We start from the raw sequence: 24,587 nt of genomic DNA on the forward strand, positions 1-24,587 counted from the left end.
GAGTGGCACATAAAAACATAAAAGTTGTGATTCCTATCTAATAAGAGATAAAAGGAGCACATACAGATACCTAACAACATAACATGATATTAAATGGGATGGTAGTGCAGCATGGCGCATAGCAGATGCTTGTCAGGATGCTTTTTCCCCTTTATTAATGAGGCTGTCTGTGTGATACAAACAAACCTGCTAAAGGTAGTTACATAGCCTGTGGATAGCAGGAAAGACCACAAGGCAGAACCAGGATCTAAGCCAAGCCAAAGCCAGAAGATGGGGGATGTACAAAGAATGTACAGTGGGAGGTAGCTTGGCGGACACTGTGCCTGGATATGGGAGTCGCAGAGGCCGTCAGCCTCCTCTTGGTCCCCTAATCTGTATAGCACTTACTTTCTGTGTAGAGATGTATAGGAAAAGTTTTATATGGCCAGATATCTTTGTGTCATGTTTAAGAAAAGGAGCTGGGACTTCCCCTCTTAGAACACTTCACAGTGTATTTATAAAAAGATAAGATCTTTTTTTCCTCAGTGTGGAATGAGGATTGCTCTTTATCTCAGGACAGGAAACAGTCACTGGGGGTTTCTGAGGAGCAATTTTTCGGGAGATTAATGCAGAATGTCAGTGTACAATTAACTAGAAAGGAGAGAGAACCAAGAGTGCGAAAAACCCTTAAAGTCAAAGAAGGAGGAAATCTGAACTTGAACTTGCCTGTATTGACTGAAGTTCACTCTCCACTTTGACTCTGTCTGAAGAAATGTCCATTTCTGGGGAACTGGTTATTGCTTCACACCGCTCTAACCAGGTTAAAAAGGTTGATAATTCTTTCTCCAACCTAGAGAAAGCAGAGATGAGAGACAAACTTATTCAAAATAATCATGCCAGAAAACAAAACCTTTCCAAAGTTGGAGGTCCAACACAAACCATTATGAATAATACAATGTTGATTATCTTATTTCTAGATGTGAAGGTAAAAATACCATTCTCTTCACATTCATATATATATTTGGACCCATGTTTACATCTGTGTAATATGAAGGATACACATACATCTCCACTTTCACGGGTCTTCAGCTTCTACAAAGACCAACAAGATCTTCCCATGTTAGACACATAAGTTGTGTTTTATACCTGGGACGATTATTTCCCAACAGCTGGTCCAGAATTTCCTACTTAAGAGTAGTGGCTGAAATCCATGCTGCCAACTCAGGAAGGAAGGCTGCTCACCTCTGCCAGTGGGCCAGCAGTTTCTCTAGTGCAGTCTGCCTCTCCTTGGCCTGACTCTGCATCTCCTGGTACCTCTGCTGCAGGGCAGCTGCCTCCTGAACACAGGAACCTCTGTTAGCGACCTTCTGGGCGTTGGCTGAGGTGGTGGCCACTGTACTGCTCAGTGCCTCCAGAGCCTGGCAGAGGTCCTGACAAGAGGCAAAAGGAATACAAAGAAAGCTAAGCATCAAGAAATGAGGCCTATGTTGTTCTTTGAGATCCATTATCACTAAAAATTTTCCCTCAGTCCATGGTTTTCAGCAAGACCTAGTTAAAGTGACTTCTGAATGCTGAGGTCAAAAATGAAAATGGAAAGGCTCTTCCCCAAATAAGAATTTATTGCTGTAATCTGAATAATTTCAACTTTCCCTTAATGATTCAATTTGTGAAATTATTCATTTTATGCCAAATCTATATTTTAAAAAACTCTATTTAATTTATAAGAGCTATATGTAACATCCCATAATCTCTATAAAAATTATAAAGGGAGTGTTATGGCTGACATAGCTATTAGGAATCATTGACAATAATAGTAATAATGGTGCCTCAGAATGTGGCAGGTAGGGATCCCTGGGTGGCGCAGCGGTTTGGCGCCTGCCTTTGGCCCAGGGCGCGATCCTGGAGACCTGGGATCGAATCCCACGTCGGGCTCCCGGTGCATGGAGCCTGCTTCTCCCTCTGCCTGTGTCTCTGCCTCTCTCTCTATCTCTCTGTGACTATCATAAATAAATAAAAGTTAAAAAAAATTTTTAAAAAAAGAATGTGGCAGGTACTATGTTATGTGCATGTCATATATTAACTCATTTAATTTTCATAAGAATCTTAAGAGTTATGTTCTTTTATTATCCTCATTTTAGAGATCAGATAATCAAGACAGAAAAATAATCTGCTTTAAGAAATATAAATACTAGAAAAAATAGAATATTATACTCTCTGGTACTTAATTATTAGCTTAGTTAACTATTAAAATAATTCCATGAAATTCCATTTTCCTACTTTTCATCATGTTTTGGGTTTTAAAAAAAATTTTCTAAGTAGCACAAAAAATGCATTCCTTTTTTAAATAAGGATTTTATTTATTTATTTGAGACAGACAGAAAGAGAGAAAGAAAGAGAGAGAGAGCAAGGGGGAGGGGCAAACGAAGGGGGAAGAGCAGACTCCTTGCCCAGCTGGAAGCCCTGCCTGGGCTCCACCACAGGACCCTGAGATCATGACCTGAGCTGAAGGCAGCCTCTTAGCCAAATGAGCCACCCAGGTGCCCACATTCTTATTATAAGTTTTCAAATGACATAAACTCCACTCTCCTTGCCAAATGTGCATTTGTTACAAATGTCTTATTTGTTACATGGTTTTTATCACTGCAGCCCCGTCCCCTGGCAAACATGCACATACATAGGGGTAACAAGTTTGGTTTTTTTAATTAGCACAATGGTAACGCATGCCTTTTAGTTTTCTTTGTGCCTGATTCTCTCCCTTTGCTCCTTCCCTAAATTACACCAAAGGCATCTGTTCATTGCTCTGTGAACATCCCACACTAGTCACCAGTTCAGGCACCAGACCAAAAAAGCCAGTCATTGGTTAAAGGTTAATGAGGACATACTATTTGCATATCTGACTGTTGTGGGTTGAAATCTAAAATCTGCTCTGCATATGTATGTTTTATGCACATCTGACTTTTTGTAATGCTCCCAAGAAGTAACAATTTACTAAAGCTATTATCAGAAAAAGTTACATGTCCTAAGTATGAGAAAGAAATATTATAAACGAATACTCCTTTAATATGCATTTTTTAATAAAAACTTATCTGCACACTTGTATTTCTTGTGTTATATGAAGTGAATATGTTTGATCTATATCATTCCTCAAGTAACATAAAAAAACCCTTTCAATTTTAACCATCATGAAACTATTTATTATGTTTCCTAGCAGGAATTATCATATTCCTCTTACCATATGTTCTTGGAGAACTTTGTATGTTTCTGTGGCTGACGAACATATTTTAACTGGATCAGCAAGTTTATCTTCAAATTCAGACACAGATTTCTGGATCTAAAATATTACGAAATATAAAGATAATGGAAAAATGTACATCAAGGCAGAAAAAAGTTATTAAGGAAGTAACATGCTTATCTTTCTGGATAACTTTCAATTAAATGATAATAAATACATACTTAAAAAATCTAAAATCAGTGTGTCCCATTATTTGAAAGGGATTGATAAGCATTAATGCCTATCTGAACATAATGTATAATAGCTTTTTCTTATTCCCTCAAAAAAGGTACCACATGAATAATGGAAAACTTAGTCATCATTGACAACTTGGCAAATGATTAGTTAATTGTGTCTTCCCTTAGTCCACTATTTATTGCATTTCATTATAAATGCAATAGAAGTGATAATTTCGGAATGCATGGACCCATTCTTACCTTTCTAAGATTCTCTTCAAACTTTTGCTGCTGAGATAAATGTCCCAGGATTGTTCCTTCCAAGCACTGTGCATGCTCTCGGAGTTCTTCCCAATACCTTCTTATTTGTGTCAACTTGGCTTTGATTCTAGCAGATTCTCCAGTTGTGACAAACTGAGCAAAAGATTGAGCTGATTCTTCTAGCTCTGTAATACTGCTGAGCTTGCTTTGTATTTCCTGAATTATGACCTAATATTTAAAATAAGAAAAATGACAATGTAGGCTAAGCAAGCTTGTCTTCCTGAAATGATACATTATCTGCAGAGAGAAACTCAGGAGAGGTCTTCTTAGCTGACATTTCAACATACTTGGACCATTAGAGAGCAGCTATGAACAAACGCCATATGTTTCCTCACCTTATTTGGAGAGGAGAGATATGCAATGTCTGAAAAATACAAAATGATGGTGTTCGTGCTCACTGCACTTTATTTTTATTTTGAAAATAAAGAGAAAGAGCTAACTTTTTGCAGAGAAGTAGGGAGATGTCCTTGTATTTCATATTTTTCATTTTTGCATTTCATGTTTTACCAAACAAGAAGTATGTCTAGAGGTAAAGAAAATTCTCTGCTTATCCTAAGAGTCATACCTTTTGCCAGCTGATCTGGCAAGCAGTGTGTTCTAGTAACTCATAGAAATGCTAATATTGACATTCATATAATTTTCCTCAAATATAGTTGAGTATTTCATATTTACCAAACTAAAAGCTTTTCTGATTCCACTCTTACCTAAAACCAGTGTTTTTTTCAAATTTATTATCTTTATGCCAGTGGTTTCCAAATTTGGAATACATTAGGATTACCTGGCCCCCATCCTCAGGGACTCAGGATCAGCAGGTGAGGCCAAGACTTTGCACTTCTATCAAATACCTAGGCGATGCTGCTCCTGCTTATGCAGGCTGTACTCTGAACCACTGTCTTACTCATTAGCTGTAGGCTCCACAATGAAAGGCCTACATACTATCATTTCCATTTGGAGCAGGATGACACTTCATATATTAGTAACACATGAAAAGTACTGAAAGCCACTAAGGATGTGTGTGGGGGGAAGAAGGCATGTCTGTCACAAACACAGAGGCTTATTTATACACAAGAGAATGAAAATGATTTCTCTGAGAAAAAAAGCCAAACCTTCCAATCAAATACAGCCAAAAATTCAGACAAGTCTCAGTTTCAAATAATTTAAATGGAGAATTCTGTTACCCTAGGAAAAAAAATGTGTGACTTATGTCTCCATGAGACAACATAGTCAGAAATAACTTATGTCTAGATGAGACAATCAGAAATAACTTGCATCAGATTTTTGCCAGGTGCTCATCACTTACTGATTTTTATTTTTCCTATGAATCACTACAGTGGTATATCCAATAGATATTTGTTATTTGAACATGAATACAATCTTTCTTTGTTTTGCTCTTTTTCAAGATGATGTTTTTTAGAAAAATTACTCATAAATTCAACAAAAATATATTTGGTATCTCCTATGTGCCAAAATTGTTCTAGGTGCTTGTAACACCTCAGTGAGGTGTTAAATAAAACAATGTTAAATAAAACAAAATTTCTTAGTTTTTACAGTAATACACATTATCAACAAATTCATAAGTGCAAACTATGTAATCATATTATTGGATTCCAATCCAGAAAAGGAAGATGGAAGATGAACCCAGGGTATGTTCTTATCATTTGGAAATTATCAACTAAGAATAAAAAATCAGTCAATTTGGAATAGCATGGCCTTATAGATAAAAACCTTTTTGACAATGCAATTGCTTCAGTAATTTTAATCCTAAGCTTGTTTAAAGTGAAACATTATGACAGGTGTTACCTTATTTCTAATATTTCCTATAATATGGTCTCTGTATGGAAAGAGAACATGAACCTACTAGCCTAAATTTCACAGTACTAGTGTATTCCACACCATTTTGCTTATTTCTAGCAAATACTTCGTTCCTATTATTCATATTCATTTAATACATCTTTAGATAGCTTTCAAATGCCATATTGGAATGTTAAGATGTATTTCTAGTCTAAATGGTATTGAAATATACAATTAAATGTTTATATATTTAAAAATAAAATGTGTAATCATTTTGTTTCCCAAGAGTAAAGAGGCAATGACAATTGATCATTGATATACTTCAGAAGCCCTGGAATTGAATTAAGGTTTAAATAATAATAAACTGAATTATAGCAAGAATAAAGCACATTAAAAAGTGTATGCCAAAAATTTTTGAAAGCATATTTTTGATAAAAGTATTTAAATGTACTATTCTTTGTTTACTTAGGATTAGTGAAATGATCAAATAACTACTTTCAAATACAGTTTTAGAGATTAAACATATTTTATGTATATTCCTTAGCAGGTTGACATCTATTTTCCCTAGTATACCACACAAAACATAAGCAGACTCCATATACCAGACTCTATGTATCCCTGATTGCAAAAGATGTGTGATAAACCAGGATAATCTACGCAGCAACATAATCGTAGCTAAGGGACATGGTAACCCTCCACTGTGCACATGGTAATGACTTGTTCTGATCCATAATGTGAAATACATTGGTATTTATTTTACTATTTTTAATTGAATGAAATGGCAGAAGGTTTTCCCATTTTTTAAAAAAATGAGATTAGATAGAAAAAGTGGCTGCATTTTGCAAATGTGTTGTGTAAAAATTGTATAAAAGAAAGAGAATTCATTACTTTCAGTACATTTTTTCTTAAACAATTTGAATGAAGTGAACAATGACTATCTATGCACATGGTCATTTTAGAGCTGGGAGAACTAAAGTATCTGAGTATTTCAGTCTGTGCCCAAAGGTCATCATAAATGAAAGCATCAGACAGTGGAGTCTGATGGCTTCACCTAAAGAAAGTAATCGCTCCTCCCTGTGGTTTGTGAGGGTAAATGCCACTACTATTGAGCTAGCTATTTGGAATAATACTTAAAATGTACAATTGTAAGTGATAAATACATTTCATGTTGCATAGGTGAATCAACAAAGCACTCCAATGGGGTTAATTCAAAATCAAGGAAAAGAATAATGTAACCATAAAAACATTTTAATGATATTGCACACAATACTGACTTTGAATGCATAAGTCAGAAAATATTAATACATAATTCCAACTATAAAGTGTTGCCCAGTATCAATCAAGACCTCTCAGCTCAGCATTTTGTGTGAATTGAATTTTAATAGAGTCACATAGCAATGAAAGATTTGTTATGGGCCAACTAGCATTTGATGGAATAATGTAAGAAAGGAGTTCTTAAAAGCTAGATATGGATTATAAATGTAACGTGTGAGCAGGTCACCTTAATCTGGTTGATTTGCATGTCCATGGCAGATGACGAAGTTTCCAAGGTATTGAGTTCTTTTTCTTTCTCAGTTATCCAGATGGACAGGGTCTCAAAATTATTGCCAAAATGATCCCACTTGTTTTTCACCATTTCCATGGTTTTAATACTAAAATTAACCAAATTAAGTAAATAAAATGCAGTATTTTAATAGAAAACAATAATACATTTTCCTTTAAATCACCACATGTAAAGATAGCGAAGCATTTGTGACCATGTGAAAGTGAAACTATTGGAACAGGAAAGAAATGCACATTTGAACTGAGTAATAGTCCACAAGTCTTCCTATCTATCTCCTCTGAGAATGAGCATTTAACGAGGTAGTATCTACACTATGTCATGAATGGAACTGTGCTTCGAACAAAATATTATTAGGTCCAAAGGGGTTTGAATCCAGGTATAATCTAGGTAAACTCTTCATATGACCAGTAGTTGCCAGGACTTTTAATAAGCTGCCCACATAAATTCCAGTGTACAGAGTCTTTTAGCAGTCCTGCTCTTGTGGACAAGGTCCTTTGCTCTTAAGAGCAGAGATACTGCAGGGATACTCTATACTCAAAAGATCTTTATAAAATGTACCTTTGTGAATCAAGAGAGAGCTTGTAATCTGAATCCCATGCTGCCTTACAGGAACTGCTTCTATCATTAGAGCTAAGCCTGCAATTTATAACCTATAACGATTTCAGCTAAATTTAGATGTTTGTACAGTCTTGATTCCAAAAGACTCATACATTCTTGTACATGAGCACCCTAACTGCTTTTAGAAAATTTGGGCTTTACTTGTTACAAATCTAGTGAATAAAATTTCAGCTATAGATGTCCAGTTTGTAACAGCTATGCATATATAACCATGTGTTTATGGTTTTCAGTTAGAAAAAGACTAAGAAACTAACAGTATATCATTGAACTGATAAGTCTTAGGGTTAAAAAAAAAATGAAAGAATTTCCCGGTTTACCAAAAGGCACTTGAAGACATCAAGAAGAATGCAGTGGCATCGTTGAATGTTAAATTAAATAATATTGCAGTCTCTAATGTATACCCTGGATGTGCCTAATGCTCTCATCAGTACAGTTAATGCAAGCTAAGTTGTATTACAAGTTTTCAAATGAAATAGATTCAAATGGGTATTTCTAATAAAAGTAGCTTCTTTTCTAATAAACTCTGTTTCATCATTTCCATAACTTGATGGATAATATTTAATATAAAGTTCTCAAAGTTTTAAGTCATAATTTCCTTTAAATTATTTAACAAACTTTAAAGTTTAGGCAAACATACAATGTTAATTTCCAGGTGTCACTGGTTTTAAAAACAAATTTTACATTTTAAAATCCACTTTAGAAATTATATCCTCTTAAGAATAATATGTGTTGGTGATTTGCCAGTAAAGAACTTTTAATAAAAATGTGCAGTCATATTATGTTGAGGAACATTGGCCATATCTTCATATATTTATCCCCTCCAATTTTTTTTGTTTATTTTGTACATAATAGAATACCATAGGCCAAACTATTTTTTCTTTCTTTTTAAATAAACAAATATTAAATGTTGAAAAGTAAAATAAATTTTTGAAGTTAATTTTTGGAAACAGTATATCAATTAGTGACAATTTGAATATTGAGGCACTATAAACAAGCTCTGTGAGCTTCTTGGAGATAGAGACACTTAGTCTATGTCACACATATTTAGGCCCAGCATCTATACAATCAAAATATCTCTTCTTCCCTCTAACTGGTGACAGCAGTACAATACAATAAAAAAAATATTTTAAATATTGGTTCTCTTTTGATATTGCATGAAGGCCACAGAATTTAATAGATATGGCTTTCTCATGAACAAAGTCAGTTTACAATACAAAACCACATCCCTTATATTTTTCTGCTCTGTTATATAGACGATGGTTTCTGTCTTGGTGACTTTCTTTTGAACTGTGAGTTGCTTCCTCAAAACATGCTGAAATACACAGACACTTTGAGATTTTAAAGGAATGTTTTGAATACAATACACAGGAAAGACTGTATGAAACTTTATCTCAGAGAAGAAAGTTTAGGACTTGTCAAGCACATACTCTTCTTCAAGTGTGTCTTCTAATTTTTTGACTTGCTCTTTGATTGACTTGGCCTGCTGCTGAAGCAGCTGCTTATTTTTGGGCCCAAGTGGTATCTCAGAAGCTTCCTTCACAAGATTTTCAGCCTGGACTGCAATACCTTCTGTTCGTTTAGAAAACTCCTAGAAAAAGATATCATAATTGTTAGGAAGGCATCTTCTATTAAATTCTGCTCTCAGCTAAACTGCATATACTTGCAGAGTCTCTACTAGAAAAGATGAATAGCTAGATAGATTCATTCACATATGAATATTAGTATATAATATTTGTAGCAACAAGACAGACTTCTATACATCATGACCAGAATAAACACTTCACTAACTTATTTTCATTTTATATACACAGCCAGATATCTACATTCACAGTTATCCATCAATTCTCACAAAAATCTTTTTCCATTGTTTCCTGGTTTGTGTTTATTGCTTAGAATTCTGAGCTGCGTTATAATAACTAACTTTTCCACAAATATCCTAGTTTATTATATAGGCCTGATTCAGGCAATGATCAAGTGATTGTTTTTCAATCATAGAGGTAAGAGATTTCTAGGACAATAAATATAAATATTTTTAATTTGAAGAATATTTTAGTCAATACAGTGTATCACTGATACCTATAAAGAAACATTTTGTTAACTCATTCCCCTAAAAGACAGCTGACCTGATCTTAATGCTATTAAATCTTATTCACTATGTACCTATACTATATGATGAAAAGAAGATAAGTTCTCAACCAGTTGAACCTGGACTAGCACTCCAGATTTGCTAATTACTAGTTGTTTGACTTTGGTGAATTATTTTTCAGGCTTTCATATAAAATGCAGATAATAACACTTTTCTTGTAAGGTTGCTGTTAGCATCTGATTACCAATTTCATTTTTAAGTACCTGGCATCTAGCAGGTACCTATTATTGCTTTTTTAATGTACCTTACACAAAATTAAGGACAAAATGGTTTACAAAATTCATACATTGATTTTCATTAATAATGAACTACTTCAATTCAAAGATGAATTTAATATGGGTGAGGCACTGGTAAATTTGAACTGTTACCTGAATTTTGTCAGGTAAATGTATCAGAAACCAAATTTATAAAGCTAAACCCAGAGATAATCTTGTATGAAAAAAAAAATTAGCTTAGTGTCTTATTTCTTCTCATGGAAGAGAAACTCACAGGAGATTTAAATTTTGATACGAAACTCCTCTCTCCAAAATAGGTAATGAATTCTGACGTAAATATTTTCAAAGATAAGACTTCTGAGAGCCATCTCTTCTCACAGAGTATCTCCCAGATTTATTACATAATAAATAGTTACTACATAATACTACTGTATATTCACGTTCGAAAGAAAGTCCTCATGGAAATATCAACATTATTTCATGGTGGATTCATCTGTGAATCACAGTATAGTCTCTCAGAACCCCATGAACAGAATCAAAAGTGCAAAATAGTATTTTAGTATTTTTTCCCCCACCATTTCCCAGAGCCCAAGAAAATCATGGAGAAAGTGGAGTTATGTCTGAAAATGCTTAGATACATTCAATCTAAGAGCCTTCTATAGGAACTATGTATGGGGAAAGCATATTGCAGAGGATTGCAAAGGACAGAATGATGTTGATAAAAACAAATTGAACCAAAATAGAATAATGGTATAAGGCTTTATCTCTAAGTCCTAAAAAGAAGTCATGAGGCCACAGTAGGTGCAGCAGGGAAGGATGGACTCTGGTATCAGAGAGGTCTAGAGTTGAAACCAGGCTATGTCCCTCACTGGCTGTGTGAACCTGAGTCACATAACTCTCTGAATTTTCATTTCCTCATATTGCCTTGCTGTAAAGAATAAACATGATATTGCCATGGGCTCCCTACCACATGCTGGCAGACAGAAAGTACTCAAGTCCTTTAGCACAACCACACAAGGGCTACAACTAGAATGAAGGCTGTATTAACAATGTCTACTGAGCAAAGAAATAGAGAACAATTATTATAGATTACATGTGCATGTGCAACAGCATACATAAACAGTAAAGTAGCTTAGTTTTTCAATGAAAAATCTAGTAGTTAAAGGTATGTGTTCTGGACCTCTGAGGTTTGAATCCCAACCTCACCAATTAGTAATCCTGAGATCTTGGATAAAATCATTAACAACTCTGTACTTTATATTTCCTCATTCATCACAATAGTATTCATAATGACACCTATTTCTTAGGATTGTTCTGGAGATTAAAGAAGATGATAAATATCAAGTGATTAGGGCAGCCCCAGTGGCGCAGTGGTTTAGCACCACCTGCAGCCCAGGGAGTGATCCTGGAGACCCTGAATCGAGTCCCATATCAGGCTCTCTGCATGGAGCCTGCTTCTCCCTCTGCCTGTGTCTCTGCCTCTCTCTCTCTCTCTCTCTCTCTGTCTCTATGAATAAATAAATAAAATCTTTTTAAAAAATCAAGTGATTAGACCAGCATATATATTTTTTTTCAATAAATGTTAGTTTACATTATTAAATCAATCCCAAACCATGCAAGATTATTGGCTAGGAAAAATTTTAATAGTAAGACTAGAAAAGGTTACATTTGCTTCATCCACAGCTGACAAATCAATTCAAAGGGATTAGAGCCACAAGGTATCAGAAACCCTGGATGGAACATGGGTATAACATGATAATTAACCCAATAAATCTGTTTGTATTTATAAAAAACACCTGATATATTTTTAATATATAAAATGATTACAATTATAATTAAAAATGATGTTCTATTTAAATGGCTGATGGAAATCACACAGAATTGAAGAATTCTGTGGCTTTATAAGACTTCAAATTCCTTAGTGAATTAGGAATAGGAGAGATGATACAAAATTGTCAGTATGAGAGACAGAGAAGCCTTTTACTGGAAAGAAAAAAACAGCACAGGAGTTAATTTGCTAAAGGCCATTAACGGGTAGATAGGAGTCTTCTTTCATATTCATTGGTTAACACATTTCTATACAAACTCAAACATTCTATAAACCCCAAGTATGTGCAAAAGAAACCAAGAGAACTTACACAACTCTCTAAATGCTTCAGACAATGTATTGGTCTTCTCTGACTGTTTAAAGTGTTTGGGGTTATAGGCTTGGGCTCATGAAACACATCTACTAAATATTCTCTGTTGGATATCCCACTGGATCCTCAACCCCAATTTGTCCCAAACTGAATCCATCATGCTGTCAGTTGAGTGGCTTTCTCAACTGACAGCCACTCCTTCAGGCTCCTATCTTACTCCCGTTGCATCTGTCAAGATCAGAACCTTGGGTATCATCTTATTTTCCTTTATTTTTTATCTCTTGTTTTCTCTTCTCACTGCCATCCCCATTATCCTAATTCATATCCATATTAATACACATATGCAATACCTTTCTAATTGGATCCTATGACATCAGTCTTTCACCTTTTCAATTTTCTACACTGCTTAAAAATGCATCTTCCTAGGAGCATCTGGATGGCTCAATTGGTTGAACGGTGACTCTTGACTTCAGCTCAGGTCATGATCTCAGGGTTGTGGGATGGAGCCCTGAGTCAGGTTCCACACTCAGCAGGGAGTCTGCTAGAGGGACTCTCTTTTCTTCTGCCCTTCTCACTGCTCACACATGCACTCTCTCTCTCAAATAAATAAATTTTTTTTAAAAAATGCATCTCCCTAGAGTAAAGCTCTGATTATGTTACTCTTTCTCTTAAAAACCTTTAGGAGTTCCATGTTGCTTACCAAATACTGCTTCAGACCTTCCAGCGTCTTGTGGTATGGCCCAACTTTCCTTTACAACTGTATTTCCATTTTTCTGCTTTAAAACAGAATTTCCATACACTATCATACTTCATGACATTCCCAATGCTCATTTTTTTTTGTCCCACACTCTGCTTTTCTGTGTATTATCTGCCCTTCAAGGTTTAGTCAAAAATATTATTGCCTTCAGAAAGATTTTTTTAAATGTATACATCTATGAAGGAACCATTTCCCACTTTAATGAAAACTTTCTCTTAGTTCTTGATGTTTAAATCTTATTTATGTTTTCATTCCCCAGAGCAACTTGACCTGTCTGTTGAAGAGTGGGTGATCAATAAATAAGAAGTGCTGATTAAATGAATAATTATAATAATTAATAGTAATAAGGGATATAAACACAGTGTTTCTTCTGAATAATGAGTACCAAGGGGTTGTATTGTCGTACTGATATACCTTTGTCTGTTCCAATTCTGAAGATAAACTTTCCAAACTGCTATAACTTAGGAAGCGCTCATGGCTGGAACCTGTTTGAAAAAGGTATCTGACCACTGTCTCTTTGTTCGTTTCAAATCGCTCCCACTTTCTTAATGTGACCTAAATTTGAAAAAAATAAACATATCATGTTATGATTTATCAAAGTATGTCACAAAATATTGTTCACATTTCCATTCATTTGTTAGGCTGTCAACTTCCAGTTAACTTTGTTCAAATTTCACATATTATGCTTAACAAAGAGGATCCTAATGTCTCCCATAAGAATTTCACTCTGCATTTCAATTCACCTACAAAATGAGGATGGGTAGACTGCACTCTGAGTTTTCTTTCAGTTGTAAAGTCCTATGAATCTAAGGATATTACTTAAGATGTAGATAAGGGATAAAGGGGAAAAAAGGCCTCTCCATCAGCTTCAAAAACCAAAAAAGAAAAAAAGGGGGAGAAAGAGAAGGAAGGGAGTGTGTAGTGAGCAGGTGGCAAGAATTCAAAACCCTTTTAAAGTGTCAAGATTACAATAAGGCATAAACATGTGGCTGCTGGACTGCCCAAAAAAGTGAAATGACCCACTGCTAATTCCTAGATTCAGACAAGTGTGGATTAAAATTCTGGCTTTATCACGAATCTTTGACTTTGGGTAAAGACCTCAAACCTTTTATTTTTAAGCTTCTGGTAACGCACACTGGGAAAATGTGCTAATTATTGTATCTATCTCATAGAGTTGACCTGAGGACTTAAAGAGTTAATTTGTGTCAATACTTAAACACATGTTGGAGCATCAGAGGTGGAAACAAACTTTTGCTCCCCCTTGGAGATGTAAACTGTGACCCGGAAGTCAACAGGCCCTAGACTTTTGGTCTCCTACCTGGATGCGGCGTTCCTGTTTCTCCCTGCTGTGCTCCATGTTGTCCAGGGTGCTCTCCAGCTTCCGCAGCTCCTCCCGGACTTGGCCCGGCAGCCCACCTTCTCCCTGCTGAGCCTGCTGTATCTGCTGCTGCACATCTCTCTTCTTTGCAGAAATCCTCTTTGTCTTTTGCTGGACGACAGTTGGGTATAAATGTTACTCTCTGAGCAACTAAGCAGGACAGAAACACCTACAGTCTAATAGAGGTACAACCTTACTGTGGTGTGGGCTCAAACTGTCTTTTAAAAGTTAGTATTGACAGGGGCACCTGGGTGACCCAGTTGGTTAAGCATCTGCCTTTGGCTCAGGTCATGATCTCAGGATCCCCAGATAGCTCATGGCATCCAGTTCCCTGCTCAGTGAGGGCTTTGCTTCTCCTTCTGCCCCTGCCCCACTTGTTCTCTCTCTCACTTTTTCTCTCTCAAAGAAACAAAATCTTTTTTGAAAAAAGTTAATGTGAACAGCTAAAATGGCAATGGGGACTCTATGTTGGTCAAAATGGGCATTATTTATGAATAGTTTATGTTTTTAATGATAAACAACATAGTTAATTTGATCTTGATGTTTTAACTGTGTGCAAATTTAGACATTTAGCATTTTGTGCAATATTCCAGAAGGAATTTGACAAAACTACTCCTTTGGCATAATTCTCCTTAAAGAATTATTTCTGCCTAAAAACATGAAATCCCAACTCTATTTTTTCTTATCATTTATGTTGTTAAAATGCTGATATTAAGAGATTTAATTCCTGGGTCTATTCAGAATGATAAATCTGCCTAGGTATTTGGGGAAAGTTATGTTTAAAAATAAACTTTTGGGGGCGCCTGGGTGGCTCAGTTGGTTGAGTGTCTGCCTTCAGCTCGGGTCATGATCCAGGGGTCCTGAGATGGAGCCCCACATCTGACTCCCTGCTCAGCTGGAAGCCCACCTCTCCCACCTCTGCGTGCAGTTCCCTCTGCTTGTGCTCTCTCTCTCTGTGTCAAATAAATAAATAAAATCTCAAATAAAAAAAAAATAAGCTCTTTATTGAAGTATAATGTATAAACAATGGTGTACAAATCTCAAGTATATACCTTATGAATTTTCACAAAGTAAACACAGGCATGTAACAAAGCACCTGGTCCAAGAAATGTGAGGAGTTTTAAAATATTAATGTAAATATCTATAATTACATATTTCTCTGACTTCAATCAAAACCCAAACCAACTTTTATAATGGTTGAGAACAATGTAATACCAAGCATTAATTTTTTTGTACTCACAGTCTTTTTATAATTAAATAAATCTGTAAAGCCTAGAGGCTGCTGTTTTACATATACTTTTAATGCTACTTCCATGTTTATATATCATTATGTATAAAATTAGCTAGTATTTTGCTACACATTAAGTTACCTAGAATTTTGTCATTAAAATATTTGATTTGAATCATACTTCTACTTATATTGAGTTGGCAAGTAAGCTGGTTAGAAGTGTTTATTATCAATATATGTACTGGAATTTCTTTACTTTCAGTTCTAATCTTTCATAACAGCATAGCATACCAAAAAGGTCTGGTACTTCATGTAAATTTTAATCTTCCAAACTGATATGTATTCAAAATTGTAAATTGAAGAGCATGATTTTAATATAATGACAAGGAATAATGATTTCAAATATGGAGCATTTATCTCTATGCTTTCCTTCTCTGTTCAAAAAGGACAATTGAGCAAGTTTTATGGTTTTCATAGCTAAATCAACTTTTTCTCCAAAATATTCCTTGAATTTTTTGATATCATCAAATCACTCAGGCTAAGAATTTATCTTACAGGCTCTTCTGAAGGTGACTAATATTTAACAAAGAACAGAAGTACCAAGATATTTAACCATTCACCTGGACTCCTTCCTGCACCCTACTTCTCTTTGTCCTTACCCTGTGGACATACAGTTCTCTTCAACTCTCTGGGTCTGTCAGTGACTAATGAACTCTGCATAAGTGCTCTGGATAAAGAGCATCTTACCTGGTGATGAAGAAGTAACTGCTGTGCTTCAAACAGATTTTCAGTGTCCAGGATCTTCTCAGCTTGTTCCTGGACTTCTTTAGAGCCAGAAATTAACTCCTCAAGGGAGCTTTTAACTATTTCTTTGTACTGGACACAGTCCCCAAAGTTGCTTAACATCTTTTCAACCTAGGTTTTCATGAAAAAAATTATAACTCATATGATGTTCATGTAATCTTAAATATTTTAAGAGTATGTGTAAAGTCCATCTCAATAACTTGAAATGTATACACAGATGTCTTTATTTTCATATATTTTTTAGGTTTGTTATTATTAAACTGTATAGCCATTTATATGAATCTCAAGCCTCATTTGATATGGCACTTTGTGCCCACTCGATCTGACAATCAAGGCATGATAATCAAAGTGGGTATATTGTATATTTTGTTTCCTGATCCCCTTTAATTACAACGCCATGAATAAAATCTAATTATAAATTATTAAAATGCATTATAATAAAGTTTAGTCCACCGTATTTAAAGTAAGTAAGGAAAAAATTTGTGGAGGGGAAAAAATGGAAAGAATAAAGAGTATTTGTTGAAAATGCACTTCCAATATTTTTACATAAAACATAACATAATTTCAATTTTGTGGTTCTTTACTGAATTCTTATTCCTGAATTTTCAGCTTTCTTTTCTGTCTCATTTCTGCTTCCTCTAGTTCAGTGTCATTAGCATCTTTTGTTTCAAAGTCTATCACTGCCCGTCTTCACTAAGATGTCGTTTTCACACTTTGGAGTTCCACAGAAGCCTTCCAGTTTATCCTTCTCTTTTCCCACCTTTTGACCCTCTTCTGCTCTGAGTTTGTCCCAGGTAACTTGAGTGTGCTATTCTCCAAACAAACAGCAATAAGACCCTATGAAAACAACAAACTCCAGATCTCAGTAAATCACAGTTTTCATTGAAAGAAGTGACTCATCAGTACACACTGTCAGTCTATCCACAGTCTCTTTTTCTTATAGTGGACAATTGCAAATACTTTGTGTTCAACATTGATTTAAATACAAAATGGATTATAATCAAAGGATGGGCTGAATGTGTCAAATCCATCTTTTAATATAAATCCAGTATCCTTACCTTGTTCCAACTTATCTCTTGTGTTTTTAGTATTGTTAATATGTTGTATAACAAAAAGAATGTTTTCCATTCCTTTTTACTTGGTTTTGCTAATGAAAAATTAGCATACAAGGGTATGTATACAAACGATACAGAAGTTCAAGGTAGATGGGTGTGCAAAGAGTCAATATCTGACATAATTGTTAGAGGCAGATTTTTGCTACAAGTCCACAGGCAGTGTCATGAGAGTAGTTGGAAGATAAAGTTAAAAATGACCTCGGTAAAGTGTTAGGAAAACTAATAATTTCTAATTTTAAAGGCTGCCAAATTGTTTTATGTGTGCGTGTGAAAGTGGAACAAAATATACACTCATCTATCAATATGACTAAAATGATTTGTTAAGTCTTGGATCAAAGATCACCTGCACGTATATTTATTTTTAAAACTGTAATCCTTACTTACGCCCTTACCTTCTTAATCAAAGAGAGAGTAGAAAAGAATGATGTCAGAATTTTACTTAAAATATGATAGGAGCTATATTATCTGAACTATTGCTATGAAATTTGTATATCAAAGGATTGAAATAACTCATGTTCCAAAATTTGATTAATCCTATCACTATTTTTAATTTGTCAAAAATTTTTAAGAAAGTTGATATACAATACCAAAATTCACACATAAAACTAAAATCGCATGCGGTTCAGAGTATTTTTGGCTTATGTAAATTCACTACTTGAGTCTTAAGTGGATCTATGTGCATTTAAAATATAAAAGGTTAATTGTCCAAACTGTTAGATTAGGGACACCTACAGAGAATTCCAAATCTTCAGAATTAGGGAACTTTAAGTCATCCAGATGATCATTTTCCCATGCAAGTTCATAAATGACTTCAAGAAATAATGGTAGCTATCTATTCAACTTTCCATTCTTATGTCATCTTCCCATGCACAAATTCATTAGACATGCATGACAGCCTGGTTGGTAAAAATATTTTCACCGAGGGTAGAAGGGGTCCTACTAGAAATGAAGTAAATAAGTTTGTATATTTTAATCCAACTTAAATGCATATCAAGAAGTTTAAAATGAGTAGGTCTTGCATAAAATAGAAATTATGGTCTGCTAATATTGAATATTTTATTATTACCAACTATCAGTTATTGAGTATTTATTCTCAGGCACTATACTAAATGTTTTACATTTGCATTTTGGGAGTAAATTTTTCTAGCTCTGTTTTATAAGTAAGAAAACCAAGGCCCAGGGATGTTAAATGACAAGCTCAAGATTACATAGGAAGTGGGCTATCAGAGTTAAATTCTAACCTCTTGGTTCATTTGACTCCCAGGCTTGTGTTCTCAACCTCCATAATATACCTTCAACTGACCATGAAACAAGGCTTTTAGTAAGAGCAAAGAGGGTGGATCTGATAAGGTTTGTACTTTAAATAGAAGTTGTCACTCTGAACTAACATATCCAATAATGGCACAGACTGTAATTCAAACATCTTCTCCACCAATCTTCATATAAATAAGTATCTCAACCATTGTGTTTCAACTATACTTTCTTTACATAATTACTTCTTAAACCACAACCAAAAGAAAAAGAACCCTCCAGATTCCTCATCAAAACTATCTATTTAGAATACAAGTAAATGGTATACCTCTGACAATAAAGCTACAAGAGCTTTGAAAGAACCAGATAATTTTGCTAGCTCATCTCCTTGCTTTTGGGCTTCATTCTCAGAAGAAACTTCAATTAAAACTTTAAGCCTGGATTTCAGCCAGTTGAGAGTCTCGCCCTTTGTGGTAACATCATTTCTGATCTCCTGGAATGAAGAGAATACATTATGAATCAAGAAAGGACTCAGACTAAGAAAGTTCATACAGTGGAGGTATGAAAGCCAGACATTCATTCACCAGCAGAGTGCCTGCTTCTTTTATTTTTTATTCACATCTTTAATAAAAGCCCATAAGTGCTAGAAAAAAATATTTTCCCAGTGCCAATATCTTATATGTAAAATCAATATTTTCTATATCAAAAAGATGACTAGATGGTTAGTTCATACCTAGATGGTTAGATATTTATAGATATTCTCTTGATCACAAATAAAGATGCTTCTAAAAGTACTGTAGAAGAAAATGGGATACCAAAATTGGGAACTATAACATTATTTTCTGTTAGCTGGAAGGAACATGGTATTTTTAGAAAAAAAAAAAAAAGGTTGAAAGTCCTTTTTTTTAGTGAGCTGATTTCTTTTTGTTTGAAGAGTTTAATTGTTGAATATTATTATGGATTCCCTAAAAACTGTTTTTAAATTTATTAACTTATATTTTATGCCTCATTTTTGTTAGCTTTTGGAAGTCAATACCCCACATAGTAAGATGTGCAAACAGGAACACAGCCCTAATCCAGGGAGGGATGGCATACTGGCCAGGACAATGCCAGAAAGATTCTGGTGCCTTAGCCCTTGTAAGCCCTGGGAACCATGGGAATGCTGAGTGGGGCAGCCTCTTCCTCCTACACACATTCTGGGTAGCATGAGGAAACCACCTGTGTCGCTACAGAGGATCTTATAGGGTAAGTTCACACCCACAGAAAATGACCGGTTCCAGAACCAAGTGATCTCTTCATTTTAAGATGTGAATGGTTTTTTGTACTATAACAGCATCCAATACCAAATATAAATATCTTTCTACAGGGTAAAGCATGATATTACTGAGCATCTCTAGTATTTAATGGGATTATAAATTTAAGAGAAAAACATGGAACTCAGGATAGGAATAGAAAGGAAATATATTCTCATTAACAACAACTATGTGACTTTCAAGAATTCAAAATGCTGAAAAATAAGGGTTTTCGCAATGTCACGTGTCTACAAAACACAGTAGAGCCACACTAAGAAGGAGAGGCTCTCTGTGCGTCATTCACAGAATGTGAACTGGGTTCAGGCTTGAGGTTTTGTCACATGGCTGAGTTTATCAGGCTGGACCCATGCTTACAGAGCTGACTGATCCAGACTGAATATGATGTAGAAATGATACTTTAGAGACCTTGCCCAATTCTGTGATCTGGCTTTTAAATGGCTGAAAATTAAAAACCTATAGCGTTGGGATCCCTGGGTGGCTCAGTGGTTTAGCGCCGCCTTCAGCCCAGGGCATGATCCTGGAGTCCCGGGGTCGGGTCCCACGTCGGGCTCCCGGAATGGAGCCTGCTTCTCCCTCTGCCTGTGTCTCTGCCTCTCTCTCTCTCTCTCTGTGTCTCTTATGAATAAATAAATAAAATCTTAAAAAAAAAAAAAAAAAACTATAGCGTTCTTGTTTTCCAGGACAATTCTTAAGTCTCTGCTGTGCTGTACGCCTATGCATGCAATTTTCCTCTCAGGATTTTCCATTAGCTAAAGATGTATTAGAGGTACCACTGAGCATGACTAAATCTCAAAGCTAACAATGATTCAAGAGGGAAAATCCCCTCTTCTCCACAGTAACATGAGGAGACACTCTTGACAGTTTTAAGGAACTTAATTTTTTTACAGAAGAAAAAGAATACATCAGTCAAATTAGATTGTCTACCATTAAGTTTTTTATTAATGAAAATTTTCTGGTAACAAAATATGGCCCAGAACTAACCTCTACAGCATGTTTAACCTTTCCATGGTTGGCAGTATCGATGGGCTCATTCTTAAACCCTTTCAACTCTGTCTCCTTTGCAGATATCCAAGATGAGAACTGAGAAATTCTGAAATAACAGATATTTTCTTATTAAAGGGAGAAAATATCCCAGCGGTTAAAATACATTTTCTATTTTGAATTTATTCATGTAAGTTTAACAATCAACTCATTAGCAAGTCAATTAACAAATTTTCTGGAAACTGTTCTTTAACATGAAGCTCAGGGCAGAGGTTGGCAGCCTTTTGGAGGAAAGAGAAAGCAGAGCAGATGGAGCTCAGCTAAGGAAAAAGGTGTGTTCCAGGGCCTGAGCACCTGGGAGTATGGAAGGTACCAGGTGAAGTCTGGCCTCATAAATCTCCACCAGACTGAGAAACCCAGAGGCAGAAGTTCCCCTCTGGGGATATGAAGAAATAGGGGAGAAAGGAAGTGTCAAATTTGCATCAAAGAGATAACATCTAGGTCCCCTGGAAATAAAGTGATTCACTCTGTTTCTAACTGAAACCCATTCTTTTTCTTAAATGCAGCATTTTTATACAAGAGCATGGACAAGATAACACAATCAAATTTTCTTTATTATTTAAGATGAAACATGTCACTTCTTGTGATGCAATGATCTCTGAATTAACAGTATTAGGACAGACTATGTCCATCTCTGGAAGTGGTTCTACAAGTACCTGCTAGTATAGTCCTTCCACTTGTCTGGGTCCTCCACGAGCTTCATATAGGTGGTATCAATGGCAGCTCTGAGCTCTTTGAGAGTCACGTGACAGGTTTCAGGTGTGTTCCTTACTGGGTCCCGGCCTGGGAGCTTCAGACACAGTTCTTCAATAAGCTGTAACCTTTTCTCACAAACATGATGAGGACCTTTGTCACTGAAGAAAATCTAATGAGCAATAAACGTTTATATAATCCCTGTGAGAATCCATACAATAGTTCCATATTTTCATAGATGATTCCATTTAGTTGACTAGTATAAAAGATAATTAAGCTATTTAGTGCTTTCAGACTCAAACCAAAGTATCGGTTATATATCTTTTAGGTAACAAATATGACTTTGCATGCCTGCACTTGGGGTGCATGAGACATACCCTGTGCTCTTTAATAATCTTTTCACTGCCTTCCTGGGGCACCAGCTTGGTCTCTCGATCCAGCTCAGTCCTGCATTCTTCTACAGAAGCTAAGAATCTATTCTTCTCCACATCAATCTTCAGATGAAGCAAATGATATGGGGCTTCTCCTTGAAGATCCTATATTCCATAGGAAGATTTAGAAAATATGATACCATTCCTGACTATATACATTTTCAATGAGAGGGGTAAAACCCATAAAATATTCCCTTTAGGGGCAATGTGATTAAATCACTATTGTCTGCACCTGGCTGCTTGCTGCTTTGTACTTTTCCAAATATTAGTCATGAAATGAATCCTTTCAGCCTGCAGGGCCAGATTTTTCACAGGAATTATTCTATTTAATTTTTACTATAGCCTGACACAGTATCAATACTCCTATTTTACAGATTAGACCATTGAGGCTCAGGGATAAGTAGAAAAGCTACATTTGAATCTGAATTTAAATGATGCACTGATTCCACATACTCTCCTCGATACATGTCCTTTTAAATTTTGTCAATGATCCTCTGAGGCAGGAAGAACATATATTATACTCACTATACAAAAGACAAAGAGAAAACTTTATTAGCAAGAAAGCCAGGATCAAGCAGCCCATGCTTTTGACCACCTGCCTGGTCCTTTATCCTTAGAGCATCCCACAAAAAAACAAGCCAGCAGCAGGCAAATAACATGAAATGTTTTATGATCTTTTTTTGATATAAGCATAAGCTACATCATTACCTTCCATCCTACAATGGGTTAATTTTAGCCAGCTTGTATCCTTTGCCATCTCAAAGGTTACTTTTAAAATAAAATACTAAAATAACTGATGAGAAAATGATTTCCAGCTATTGAAAGACTAGAACAGATTAAGTTCTCTCTCCTAGAGAGCTTATGTATGTGTGTGTGTAAAATAAATACAGCTTTCAATTAGAATCTCTATTCCATAATATATTTATGATATGTTAAGCTTTAAAGACACCTTAAAAAGCTGGGGTTTCTTTAAGAATCTCGTTTTAATTTTCAAATTTAGCAAGTAAACGAAATATGTCCTTAACTGTGTTTTTTCCTAAGCATAGGGCTGATTTTTTAGCCTATGTTACTGAGATGAGTAAAAAAAAATCTAGAAGAAAAAATACAAAAGCTGATGGAGAGGGTTTTAGCTGCCTATCTTCCAGACCCTGCGACTTCTTCATACAACACACATGACGTTTGCCACTCACTTTTACCTTGTGGTAGCACCTGTTAACCTGCCGTTAGTTAGCATAGCTGCCTTGAGGAAGACAGCCTTCTGGTTGTCTCCATTGTACTGTAGCTGCTCCCCTGGCAAGCAGATTCTAGAGTTGGCTTCCTTGTGACAAGCTCAGTCTGGGGCACTCAAGTTGGACAAGCCAAGTGAATCCTTCTGTCCCCTGCTCACATGCTCTCCTGCTGTCCCTCTTCCAGTTGCTGTCATTTCCCCCTCCCGCCCACTTCCAGATCTCTGCTTCTTCTTTAAATTCCTAAGCTCAAAACTAGTTACTTGATTCACTCCTTTCCATTCTCCCAAGGGGCCCACTTCTCTCTTCCAAAGCTTTCATAAGTATTACTTACACTTTTGGGGACTTATTAGATATTATACTTTCATCATCTGCAACTAATTATCTCCCCTACCGGACTCTAAGCTCTTTGGAGAAATGGATTGTGCTTGTTCGTCACTGAGTCCTTAACCAACAAATGTTCATTATATATATATATTTTAAGTCATAACAATCTAAACCAGATGGTAAAATCCTTGTAAACAGCGAAATGTTAGTAATATCTGACATAATTTCCTTAGATGAGAATTGTTTGCTAAATGTTGCCAAATAAGTAAAATGCCCTTGTCATTCCTACCCACCCCCCCAAAAAAAATACTCAGGAAAAGCAAAAGAGCATTCTTAAGTAATATGATAAAATGGATGCTACTAAAAAAAAAATCGTATCATATTTTATCACTGCTTTATTCAAGTTTGGTTCTTTAAATGGGAGAAGTTCCTGTCGTGACTTTCCATGAATTTCTACATTTCTCTTACAATTGAACCTTATCACCCTCATGCTACCCCCCCAATACGTGTGACCCCTACTTATGTGTGTGCTCCCATTATGCACTGACTCACCTTCCACTGTTTGTGGAGCTTTCTAACAGCTTCCTGTAGGCCCTGCTGTTCCTGCTCAGGGAGAATGTCGGTGAGCTCATCACAAGCTTTTAGGAAAGCATTGAGCACTCTCTGGTCCAGCTGGCTGAAGAACTCCTGGCCGGAAGAGGGGGAAGTGGTTCAGAGTGTTGGGCAGAGAAAAAGGCAGCATCAGACACTATAGAGTTAAACAGTCATGCCTCTACACAAGCCCCTTAGCCAGCTGTTGCCCTC

The 24,587-nt window shown here is 35.7% G+C and overlaps 1 protein-coding gene across 16 annotated transcripts in view; it reads right to left on the reverse strand.

Moving 5' to 3' along the window:
- SYNE1 (spectrin repeat containing nuclear envelope protein 1) overlaps window positions 1-24,587 on the reverse strand; it is a 450,580-nt gene that overhangs the window by 256,825 nt on the left and 169,168 nt on the right. For 15 of the 16 annotated variants that reach the window (XM_041744182.1, XM_041744178.1, XM_041744179.1 and 12 more), the window contains 14 exons: window positions 24,336-24,470; window positions 22,177-22,335; window positions 21,763-21,971; window positions 21,047-21,155; window positions 19,081-19,245; window positions 16,330-16,497; window positions 14,295-14,465; window positions 13,391-13,531; window positions 9,148-9,308; window positions 7,040-7,190; window positions 3,688-3,915; window positions 3,212-3,310; window positions 1,222-1,409; window positions 706-829 (listed from right to left, as the gene is read on the reverse strand). In XM_041744182.1, the coding sequence (XP_041600116.1) occupies window positions 706-829; window positions 1,222-1,409; window positions 3,212-3,310; window positions 3,688-3,915; window positions 7,040-7,190; window positions 9,148-9,308; window positions 13,391-13,531; window positions 14,295-14,465; window positions 16,330-16,497; window positions 19,081-19,245; window positions 21,047-21,155; window positions 21,763-21,971; window positions 22,177-22,335; window positions 24,336-24,470 (2,208 nt within the window). The remainder of the gene's footprint in view (window positions 1-705; window positions 830-1,221; window positions 1,410-3,211; window positions 3,311-3,687; window positions 3,916-7,039; window positions 7,191-9,147; window positions 9,309-13,390; window positions 13,532-14,294; window positions 14,466-16,329; window positions 16,498-19,080; window positions 19,246-21,046; window positions 21,156-21,762; window positions 21,972-22,176; window positions 22,336-24,335; window positions 24,471-24,587) is intronic. The other variant, XM_041744185.1, reaches the window with a different exon arrangement.

Source organism: Vulpes lagopus, chromosome 2 (assembly GCF_018345385.1).
Source record: "Vulpes lagopus strain Blue_001 chromosome 2, ASM1834538v1, whole genome shotgun sequence".
NCBI classification, from domain to species: domain Eukaryota; kingdom Metazoa; phylum Chordata; class Mammalia; order Carnivora; family Canidae; genus Vulpes; species Vulpes lagopus.